The 12364-nt window shown below is 33.4% G+C and overlaps 1 protein-coding gene across 1 annotated transcript; it reads left to right on the top strand.

Moving 5' to 3' along the window:
* The first annotated feature begins 5552 nt into the window (after positions 1–5552).
* Positions 5553–10942, top strand: LOC141610594 (phosphoethanolamine N-methyltransferase-like). The gene is made up of 12 exons (XM_074428761.1): positions 5553–5799; positions 5995–6115; positions 7224–7361; positions 7467–7604; positions 8140–8283; positions 8776–8886; positions 8986–9127; positions 9521–9801; positions 10007–10168; positions 10263–10316; positions 10501–10575; positions 10676–10942. The coding sequence occupies exons 2-12, from the start codon at positions 5996–5998 to the stop codon at positions 10772–10774; spliced, it is 1464 nt and encodes a 487-aa protein (XP_074284862.1). The 5' UTR covers positions 5553–5799; position 5995; the 3' UTR covers positions 10775–10942.
* Positions 10943–12364: the final 1422 nt, after the last annotated feature.

Genomic DNA, 12364 nt, shown 5'->3' with positions numbered 1-12364 from the left:
CCATGATATATGTCAGTTTGTAATATTACTATATATTTTACTCATTATTATTATTATTATTATTATTATTACTATCACATTTTAACCATAAATATATTTTAATTATTATATTAAAGAATTTTCTCCATCACAAATATCTTCGATCTCTTATTTGAAAAATACATCGCCGAAATACTAATTAGTGTGATTTTATAAAATACTAAAATCTCCCTAAAATACAACACCAAATACACAATATTTATTAAAATTAGTAAATGTAATGCTATTTTGATTTTTCGTATGTAAAATTGTACTCAAATTTTCCCTTTTCTATCTTAATAATTAATAGAACACATCAATATTGTAGACTTTAATATTAAATTTAAAGTGTAATTATTAATAATGATCATTTTTCTATATATTACAATCTAAAATACCGTGCATTTGCACGGGATCTAGACTAGTTCCTCATATAAAACAACAGGTTATTAAATTAAATTACATGTATTGCGCACTAATACTAAAATAAGGTAGTCGATCAAATGCAAGTTGTAATATAACGTATTTTTAATTGTCTAACTATTGATAACGAAATAAATGTTAGAATAGTTCCATGCAAACTTGAGGTGACCCGTCTTTCAATTTTATAAAAGATGCAAAAATGAATGACGACCATGACATACATAATTTCAAGATATTTGCCAAGAAGACTAAACTATTGTAGGAACGGTTATTATTTATATATCCAACTGTCAAAAAAATTTTTAACTAATAAACATGAAGTTATTATCATCAAAACTAAATCGTCAACAACTACCCTTCATAGTTCACTGATAATCTTACCTTAAGTTAAGACAAAATTATTTGATAATGATAAGCTTGAATACTATGAAAACGAGATCAAATAAAGAAAGTAAAATACTTATCAACGAATAAAACACACTTCATTGCCCATCAATTATGTTGATCCAACACGTAAAATAATTAAAACAAATTGGCCATTACTAGGCTTGAACTCGTATCAACTAGGTTTTAGACAACATTTTTTTACGACCATGACACACATAATTTCAAGATATTTATCAAGAAGGCTAGAATATTATAGGAACGGTTATTATTTATCTATCCAACTGTCAAAAAAACCTTTAACTAATAAACATGAAGTTATTATCATCAAAACTAAATAGTCAACAACTACATACCCTTCATTCTATGGAACTCTTAACACACAACCTTGCTGTTAGCTTGCCTTATCAAATGCATGGAGGGACAGTGAAGAGTCCCGACTCCCGAGGTTCGTGTCGCGTCATCACCTTCGCCATTCTCTCCCACGTTCCCTTCATTCACTTCTTCTGCGTATGATTAAATGCTAAGAGCGAGGAAAATTTATTTTGACGTAATCGATGATGTAACTTACTTACAACTTATTATAAGGATTATATATTCTCGCTTATCCGAAAACAATCTCTTAGTGAGTGTTTCGAGTGTTGTGAATAACGGAAGGTTATTAATTTATTAAGTAGCATGTACTTAATGTATAAAATAAATTTGATTACCTGCCGACTTAACACAAATACTATCCTACAACCAGTTGTATAGTAGTATTGTACAACCGCCTCAAAGTTGTTGAGTTATTTTACAAGTTATTGAGTTATTTTACAAAGTTATTGAGCTTAATAATTATTCTGTTAAGCTCAATAACTTTGTATCATAGCTCGATAATTTTGTTAGTAAAGCTCGATAACTTTATAATAAAGCACAACTATATTAAATAAGTTGTATATACAACCAGTAGTATAATACATTAACTGCCGACTTAATGCTGGCCGTGGCTATAAAAACATCTTAAAATTGGCATATACAACACACAAACAAACAAACATCAATCATCAAACTAAGAAAAAAAAAATCTTAAACCCTAAAATAAGTAATTAAGTGGAAGTTAGTATGGAAATGAACAAGAATATGAAGGTGGTTAATATGATGGTGTTTTTGGCTATTGTAGTTTTAGCCATCACACCTGAACCCGTGATTGCTACTCGCCAATTTAATCCCCTTTTCAACATTATGCTTGATGATGCTTACATTCGCCCTCTTACCTGTACGGGCTACGGTGGGATATGTAAGACTACCACAGTTTGTTGTGGAAGTTGTACTTGTCAAGCGGTAAGTACCTTCCAAATTGCGTATAAGTGCAAGCCCACCGGTTTTTTCAGTTTCAGTTGCTGAATGCTCAACCCTCAATGCGATCAAGAAATGCGATGGTGTTTAAGATATATATGTACTATCCCTGTGCCGGTGATATGTTTAAACTTTCTTTATTGTAATTTTCTTATGTACTTCTGCTTGTGTGTTTTTGTTGTTGTGTGATCGTTACTACAGTTGAATAAAGTACAAGTTATCAACACCTAGTCTTCCTTATGATGGTATTGATTTAAGACGAGAAAAATAAAAAACTTCGATTACTACACGTAATTAGGTGTAGTCGTGCAGAGTTGTATTCTAACACTTCTACTTCAAACAACTCAAAATAAAAGAAATATATAACCGTATAATTGAGAGTGAGGCCTCGGAGAGCATATTATGGGATTTAACATTGATTATGATAAAATTTTACATGAAAACGGTGTTAGCCACCATACTTGAACCTATGGCTGAGCAACGATTAAAAACTGGATCGGACCGGATCAAGACCGAGAAAATTAATTTAGTGAACCGAGGACCAGACCTAAAAAAATTTGGTCCAGGTCATTTATTATCTTGGTTTCAACAATAATCCCGGATCCATAATTATCACCAATAAATTACCCATGCTGCTAATTCCACTTTAAAATTGAGGGTGGTGAGATTCGAACCCATGACATGTTGGTCACACTGACTCTGATACCATGTCATGAAACCATCTCAACCAAAAGTACCATGTCATGAAACCATCTCAACCAAAAGCTTAACAGTACATTCAATGCTTGTTTCCTGGTTGCGCAATATATTATGATAATAAAGTATCGCAAGTGCACGAGCGTTGTTGTGGCTAAACTTGTCAATCGAATTAGGTCTGGGACGGTCAGTTCGGGTCTGTCACATTATTAGATTAGTTTGGGTCGGGTCGGGTTATTTGGGATTTTGGGTGTTTTTCGGGTATTTTGGTTGGGTCGTTTTTTGGTCAAACATAATTTTTGATAATGCGTACATCCGTCCCCTTACTTGTAGGGACATACACAAAAGTTGCGAGGACAACTCTGATTGTTGCGGATATTTTACTTGCCGTCCGGGAAGGTTTTACACTCGTAATAAACGATGTTTGCCAAGTGAAGGTTCTACTTCATGTAACAGATGAATGATCAATCATCAAAGCAATGAAGAAATGGTGCTCAAGATATTTGGATTTCATGGTCTTTACTTATACACAAATTTTCATTTAAGACGGCATTTTCTGTCTTAAGCTTAAAACGGTTCAAGTATCATACCACTTGTGTATATATAAGATAAATATATTGTTTTCATTTTCTATGCATGCATTTTTATATACACAAGTGATATGTATAATGCTTAGCTTGACCCGGCAGTTAATGGATTATACAACCGGTTGTATATACAACTTATTCAGTGTCGTGGAGCTTTGTTACAAAGTTGTTGAGCTCTATTAACAAAATTATCGAGTTATGATACAAAGTTGTTGAGCTTAACAGAATAATTATTAAGCTCAATAACTTTGTAAAATAGCTCAATAACTTGTAAAATAACTCAACAACTTTGTTTGAGAGCTCGATAACTTTGAGGCGGTTGTACATAACTCTTATACAACCAGTTGTAGGATAATATTTGTGTTGACCCGGCCAGTCTTAAACTTAAAATGGATAGTGTCGTCATAAGCGAGACTCGTCGTTGCAAATAATATGCCCTATTGTAATTGTAATTTTCATATAAACTTCTACTTGTGTCTGGTTATGTTGTCTAATCTTTACTACTGTTGAATAAAGAACGTGTACAAGTTTTCATTGTGTGTTTTAATCAAATATTAAGTGATTCGATCATTCAAATTATTTTTATTATCATTGTCCCTTGTTTTCATTTTAATCTATCTCAAATTAGTTATATTTTTTAAATTTAATAGGAAAAAAAGAACTTCGATTATTACACGTTGTTAGGTGTAGTCTTGTCATTCTACCTTTTCTCTTTAAAAACATCTCAAAATAGAAAGTAGAACAGTGTAAATGAGATTGAGAAATGCATAGGTTACTTTCAGAATTTTAATTTCCAAAATAAGTTTAATTAATGTGAATATAATTAGACGTATTATTCGCAGGTAATAATAAATAATATAATAAGGTTTAATAATAATAATAATAATAATAACAATAATAATAATAATACACAACAACAATAATAATTTTAATACTACGAATAACATAAATTACCCATTTGTGTAATAATAATATCAACATTAAGGTAAACAATGAACACTTTGAATAAAAAGTGACTATTGTTAGTAAAATTGATTAATTAGTTTAGGGTTTTTCTATGATGTACCCAGTGTTTATTCGACGATATACCCTTAGATTTTCAAAAATACACAAGATACCCCTAAACTCTATAAAATGCTCTAGAAATACCCTAAATGCCCAAACTTTCCAATTTTAAATATTATATTTGGTCGGTTTTAGTTGATTACTCATCAAAAATACGTTGAGCCATCAACTTAAACATCTTTTACTCATTAATATACATTTTTATGTGACAATATTTAAATCTTTAAAAACCCAAATTTGGATACTTTGGGTATTTAAAATATAGGAGTTTAGGGGTATAATAGAAGTTTCTTAAAAATTGAGGGTATATGGTAGAATTGGGAAAAAACATAGGGGTACAAGAAAATCTCATTAATTGGGGATAAATTAAGCGGGCAAAAATAATATAAATGAAGAAAGAGAGTATTTAAATTATCAAATTCTTGTTTAAGATGGGTATATCTGTCTTAAACACGAAACAGATCAGAGAGATAAATAAGACAAAAACACAAAATGCATAGGGAATGACAAATTATGTCTCATATACTCCCTTTTTTTAATATACGACATTCATTTGGAGCGAGATGACAATCAAGTCACTCGATCGGGTCAGTTACAACCGGGTGATAACGGGTTCGAATTTTGTCGGGTTAATAACTAGAATCGGGCTAGGTCAGGTTTCCATCGAGTCAGCTTTATGTCGTTCATTATTGGGTTATTTGTAAGTCCGGGTTGAGTTTAGATCTTTCAATTTTGGACCAGTAATTCAATGTTCAAGTTATTCTTACCTAGTAAGTATAAGCTTTAAGGTAAAAAGAATGATGAAAATGTCAATTTGATCATACTAATAAGTTATCGGGTTGCACAAGAGTGGAGGTAGTAGTTAAAACTCGAGTGATATTCATAGGAGCCCCAGATTCAAGACTTCTTCAAAGCAATTTGAAGTATTTATGACCAGTAGACTTCAAATCTGTCATTATCGGATGATTTACCTGAAATATGTAATTTTCATGCTACCAAATATTCGGGATCTATCAACTTAAAAATCACCACATATCAGTCACCTACTCACTCGCAATCATCTAACCTTATAAAAACAAAACGTCGTCCATTCATCCAATCTCATAAAATCATTCAAAATTAACTAATTTTCTGCAGATTTTGTAGATCCAAATTTCATGCATCAGAGAGGAAAAACTTCCAACTCTAGATCCCGAACTTTCTCTCGTTCTCGTCTCGCCATTGAAGGATCTTAGTTCCTCCATTTCTTCATTTTTTTTTTTTGCATCAAGAATTTTTATTTAATTTTAAGGTAATGTTGTTGTTCTATTGATTCAAACTATCATTTTAAAGTTAAAACGACACTCACAATCGATTTAAACAATGTTAAAAATGAAATGGGTTGTTAGCAGGGGCGCTTTTTCGAAGTTTATAGAAAGATCTATTTGTATTTGTTTGTGATGATTATAAAATGATGAAATGTAATGTATTGTAATGTGATTTGAAGGATGATGGGAGAAAGAGAAATGATGAAGAAATATTGGATTGAACATACGACTGATTTGACTGTGGAATCGATGATGCTTGATTCACAAGCTGCTGATCTTGATAAACAAGAGCGTCCTGAGGTTTATTTATTCTTATAATCTTTGTGCCTTTTTAAAAATGTCTTTTTTTGATCCGTTTCAATCTTAAACGGATATGTTTGTCCTTTTTTTGTTTAGAGGTGTAAGGTGAATTAGATGTGTTGAATGACATGAAATGAGAGTGTTACTCCCTCCGTTCGGTCATTTGTTGTCCTATTTTATTTTGGGTGTCTCAGTCAATTGTTGTCATTTCTATTTTAGGATTGCATTTGACAATCAATTTGGTCCACTTGTCATCTTATAATTAGCCCCCTTATCTTTCCTTGGCCTTTGTGTCAAAACCAAAGGACAACAATTGACCAGGACGGAGGGAGTATATGCTTATATGAGATTGGATGTCTTTCATTTGAATATGTGAGTGATACGATGAAGATACATTATCAAAGGGATGTTGGTGGATCGGGTTAAAATGCGGGTTGGGTATATTTTGGATTAGATCAATCTAGGTTACAAGGAGATCAATCCAATACAAGTTAGATCTAATCTTGGGATCTCGGATACAAAATGTATGATGTAAATAACATACTAGACTAGTAAAAGACCAGTCTTTTATAGCCGTGAATCTGTAAATATTGACTCGTCTAGGTATGAATGATCACCTAGCTGACCTTGGTTGGATTATGTATAGTTAAAACTCACACTAGTTTTGCATCGGGTTCTTGTCACTTTTCAAAATAACAGGAATCTGAGAAAAATGGGAAGAACGCGGAGAAATTTTTGCGTAGGGTTCTTGCCATTTTCTTAGTGTTCTCTGGTTGTCGTCTTTTTGCGATAATTAAGTGAATTGAGGCTATTCCAAAATTGCAGTAGGGCTGGAGTCAAGTCTTGCTATTGCTACTCAATTGTTGTTTTGCTGCTGCTGTTTTACACTTACCTTTAGTTGATTCATAATATTTCACAAACTGAATCAGTAGTTATTTGCGAGGCTATTGCATTGTCATTCTCGACAAATTTGCGAGACCTTTCATATGCGCACATGTATATGCACGCTCAACGCTCATACTGTAACTGTGAAGAATGATAATGCCTATGTTGGTTGATGAATATCTTGTTTTTACTCTGTTTATTTTTATTTGTTTTTCTGGCACAGATACTTTCTCTGCTTCCATCGTGTGAAGGGAAGTCAGTCCTAGAACTTGGCGCTGGTATTGGTCGATTTACTGGTGAATTGGCCATGAAGGCTGGTCAGGTTATAGCTCTGGATTTTATTGATAGTGCTATAAAGAAGGTGACTTACTTTTTTCATGAGTGCGCTTTAATCTTCAGTTAAGTGTGTATAAACTCTTTTACACTGGCAGTTACAAATATATGGTCGTGTACATGTTGATTGCAGAATGAAAGGGTAAATGGACATCACAAAAATGTGAAGTTTATGTGCGCTGACGTTACATCTCCCAGCCTCAACATTTCACCAAACTCTGTAGACATAATATTCTCGAACTGGTTACTCATGTATCTTTCTGACAATGAGGTACCAATATTTATCCCTGCTTAGTGTTTTAAACTGTGCTTTCACTGCTTGCTTTGCTAATTGAGTTGAATTTAATGTTCTCGAGGAAGCATCATACAATCACATTGTAAATAAAACATTTCTTTACTTCATAAATAAACCAATGAGGTGAAATGCCTAAGGCCGCTTTGGTGAATCTTGTGCAGATGGCACAGCTACAAGCCTACATGGCACACTACTGTGCGAATTCAATGTTATTTTTATTCACTCCTTTCCCTTTGGCCCATGCCTATGTTTTAGTTCTTGTCAGTTAGCCGTTTTGAAATCTATGAAAGAGGGTATTGTTGCACAAAATTTTTATATTAAAGAATAGATTTGTTTTTGCGAAAACAGTGCCCCTTGTGTGCGTTAGGCTCACATCTTTACCCTACCTCTTAAAACTAAGATGGGCGACATTGGGCGTCTTACCGTTTGCTAGGTACGTTGTGTTCCTTTGTAACATGCTCTCTTGTAATTAATTTGCTTAATGGCTTGTATTCGTCTTTTGGGCTTGCAGGTTGAAAACCTGGCTGAAAGGATGCTGACTTGGTTGAAACCAGGTGGATTCATTTTTTTCAGGGAGTCTTGTTTTCATCAGTCTGGAGATCACAAGCGTAAAAACAATCCTACGCACTACCGTGAACCAAGGTTCTACACAAAGGTTGTGCTTCAATTGTTATAATCAGATTTTGTTCTGTTTCAATTTTAGTTGTGATGCATTTCATCTCAGTGGAGAGACATGAAATATGGCATACTGCTGAGAAGAGGATTAAACATATTGGTTAGGTACTCAATGCGAGTTAGGTTAGGGTTGACCGTTTATGAAAATGTTATGCTGAACATTTTGCAACAAAACTATTTTTTCAAAATTCAGCTCTAAATAATTGACATCATCACCCGACGGTGGATAAGCTGCTTCTTTTGGTTAAGATCTGATTTAAGTAATTGGGCCGATTACACGGAAGATGATGCCGTTTCCAATTTGTGGGTCGTGTCAAAAGATTCAAACCAAAGACTCTCTCTTTGTAGATTTTGTAGTTGGCGTTGGGTGTTACAAATAAAGAACCTCTTATCATTTTTCTTCGACTTTGTGCATAAAATGCTTCGGCATCTGTGTATTTGAATTTAATTAATACAATCATAAATGATGCAGGTCTTCAAAGAATGCCATACAAAAGATGCTTCTGAAAACTTTTATGAGCTCTCCCTAATTGGCTGCAAATGCATCGGAGCTTATGTCAGAAACAAGAAGAATCAAAATCAGGTCTTCATATCCCTTCTGCTTGTTTTCAGTTTGATAGTTTTCTGATCACAATCGCCAAACTAGAATTCCTGACACAGGAGCTGTGTCTTCTGACTGCAGATTTGCTGGTTGTGGCAAAAAGTTGATTCGGAGGGAGATAAGGGCTTTCAGCAGTTCTTGGATACTAGCCAGTACAAGTGCAGTAGCATTCTGCGTTATGAGCGTGTATTTGGCCCTGGTTTTGTGAGCACCGGGGGACTTGGTAGGCATTTGGTCTTTGCTCCTAATTTCAATGCTAAATTGCCCTCATATTTTGTATGTAGCAATTGAAGGCAAGACCGACTTGTTTTTTTAAAATAATGTTACTGTATGAAGAACCAAGCCATGATATGCAGACCAAATACCGTAACTAATGAGCTTCATTTTTGATCGACGACTTTGTTTAAGTTTGAAATGCCTGACTAAGCTAGTCAATTAGTCTCCTGAGAGCTAAAATAAAGTAACAAACCCAAATGAGTTAAATAATGCCGCAAAAAAGAAAATAAATTTTACCTGGGAGACAACATAAATGATCTCTTTTGCATGGAGGGAGTAGTTGATGAATTATGGCTTTTACTTCTCTGATAAATTACAGCATAAATGACCTCTTTTGCAGAAACAACTAAGGAGTTTGTTTCAAAACTTGACTTGAAGCCTGGCCAGAAAGTCTTGGATGTAGGTTGCGGCATAGGCGGAGGTGATTTCTACATGGCTGAGAACTTTGACGTTGATGTTGTTGGCGTTGATCTCTCCATAAATATGATTTCTTTTGCACTTGAGCGCGCTATTGGTCTTAGATGTGCGGTTGAGTTTGAAGTGGCAGATTGTACTAAGAAAACTTATCCTACGCAAAGTTTTGATGTTATCTACAGCCGTGATACAATTCTGCATATCCAGGTACAATGCTTTTGTGAACGTACTTTACTCTCGATTTAAACTATTTTAGAAGGTTTTTTCAACCATAAGATGGTTTTTTGTTACCCAAAATTTTGACTTTTTCTTCACCATGACCAAACCGTTGGAGATTTCACAATGGACCTCCCCCTCGAGTAAATTTTTATGAAATTCAGGTAAATTAATTTAGGCGTGTCACTTATTTCAGGACAAACCTGCGTTGTTCAAGTCGTTTTATGATTGGTTGAAGCCCGGAGGCAAACTTCTGATTAGTGACTATTGCAAGAATAGTGGTCAACCTTCTCCTGAATTTGCAATGTATATCAAGCAGAGGGGTTATGATCTCCATGATGTGCAAGCATATGGCCAGGCAAGCTCAACCGCTTCTTTATTTTTGTTAGTACCCCTCAACTTCTTGATATTACGAGTAATAACCATAGGTTGCCTGGTTTATATTCCACCAGATGCTTAAAGATGCTGGGTTTGACGATGTCATTGCCGAGGACCGGACAGATCAGGTTAATATTTCACTTTGCTCATAACTTTTTTTTTCTTCTTCCTGAAAGAAAGCCGTCTACTGACTACTCTAGCGTAATTTTGATGCTAAATGAGTCTCGAACCAAAGAAATGAGTATCAATTAGTCTCCTGAGAGCGGTCTTATGTGAAAACAGCTGATAGTTTTTGTTACTGGTTGCGTTTAGTTCATCCAAGTCCTGAAAAGAGAACTTGATGCTATCGAGAATGACAAGGATGGCTTCGTTAAGGAATTCTCTGAGGTTCGGACTATACTCGCCTTTCTTTTTCTCCATTGTATTCGAAATTATTTAGCATGTGATACCATTGGTGAGCTTTTCTGTTCTTCTCAATTATCTACAGAATGATTATGACGATATAGTTGGTGGTTGGAAGGCCAAGCTGATGAGGAGTGCATCGGGTGAGCAGCGATGGGGTCTTTTTATGGGCTCGAAGAAGTGAACTCGAATAGAGCCTTGCTTGCTTAATTTGTATGCCGTCGTCCGAGAATAACCTATATTTGATCTTGTTTTTGTATTCTTTGCTAAAAAACTTGCATTTGTTTCTTGCTATCTTATGTAATGTCTAATAACAACACCAACATTCCATTAATCATGTGTTTTCCAAGTCTCCTTTTTTCTTGTCTTGATGGCTTAGAGTTCCATCTACTTCCCTGGAGACTAAAACATACTCCCCCGTCCCAGTCAATAGTTATCTATTTCCATTTTGGGGTATATCATTGAATTCTTATCTATTTCCAATTTTGGCAACCTTTTGTGGATCACATTTCACTGCATGTGGGGTTATGCGATATGTGTGGCCTAAATTCGTTCATACTTATTTCCTTAATCTTTGTGCAAAAGCAATAGATAACAATTGACCGAAACGAAGGGAGTAGCAAATCAAATTGGGGATGTAGCAAATTATCCCCCATAACTTATCTACTATGTGAAATTTAACCCCTTGAGTTTCGCTTGTAGCAAATTACCCCCGATAAGTTTCCTAAAATGTACAATTAAGCTCAAATCAATTTTTCTACCATTTTTTTTAACTAAAGCCTTTTATTTTCTATTATAAAAATTATTTTAAAATATCTACTAAAAATTAAATACAATATATATTCAACAAAAATGTGAAAAAAAATTTAAGATAAAAAAAATTCGGGAATGTAACTTTTCATTGCAATTTGACTAAAAAAAATAAAAATTCTCATATTGAATATGTTTTCACCAAAATACAAAAAAAGTAAAATTGAACATGCTTTCTAATAATTAGGAATTTTAGGATTAATATTTGATCAATAATTTTGACCTTTAATAATAGTAAATATATTTAATTTAGTAAATTTCATTAATTTTATTATTAAAAATAAGATATGTGGTGAATTGCACATTAAGAGAAATTTATAGGGCCTATTTGCTACATTTATAAGTTAAAGGGTTGAATTACACATAGTATCAAACTTATAGGGGTGATTTGCTATATTTCCCCAAATTAAACATGACATTTGGTTACTCATAATTAGCCATAAAATGATCAATTAATCAAATTTAGCACACAAAATTGGACAAATATGAGTTGAAAATTTGGTAGGAAGTAGGTAAATTATGTCGATATCAATAAGTTGTTATTATCCATTCATTTTTGTAAATTATGTCTATCCATAGTATTTGTAATTTTTACCAGAATTTAATTTCTGCATTAAAATTAAAATATATGTTGTTTTTGTAATTTTTACTTGAATTTAATTTCTGCATTAAAATATAAATATATCTTTTTTAACGTACTTGTTGCTAGAATCAATATAAATATAACTATGGGTATATTCACAGATGACGATTAATTATCATTTTCACCAGCATATTGTGTTTCTTGATTTGAGTCATTTTCATTTATGGACATATTTGAGGTTTTGGGTGATTCTATATCATTTAACTCATTTTCATTTACGACTTGATTATCGATAGGAAAATACTTCTTTTGAATTAAGATGGAATGAATGTATTATGAAATTTGTTTGATTTATTTTCTCGCTATGTTTGGTTAATGTTC

This window comes from Silene latifolia, chromosome 11 (genome assembly GCF_048544455.1).
Source record: "Silene latifolia isolate original U9 population chromosome 11, ASM4854445v1, whole genome shotgun sequence".
Classification (NCBI taxonomy): Eukaryota; Viridiplantae; Streptophyta; class Magnoliopsida; order Caryophyllales; family Caryophyllaceae; genus Silene; species Silene latifolia.
Note: the sequence above shows the minus strand (reverse complement) of the source record. Positions and strands in the feature narration are given on the sequence as shown.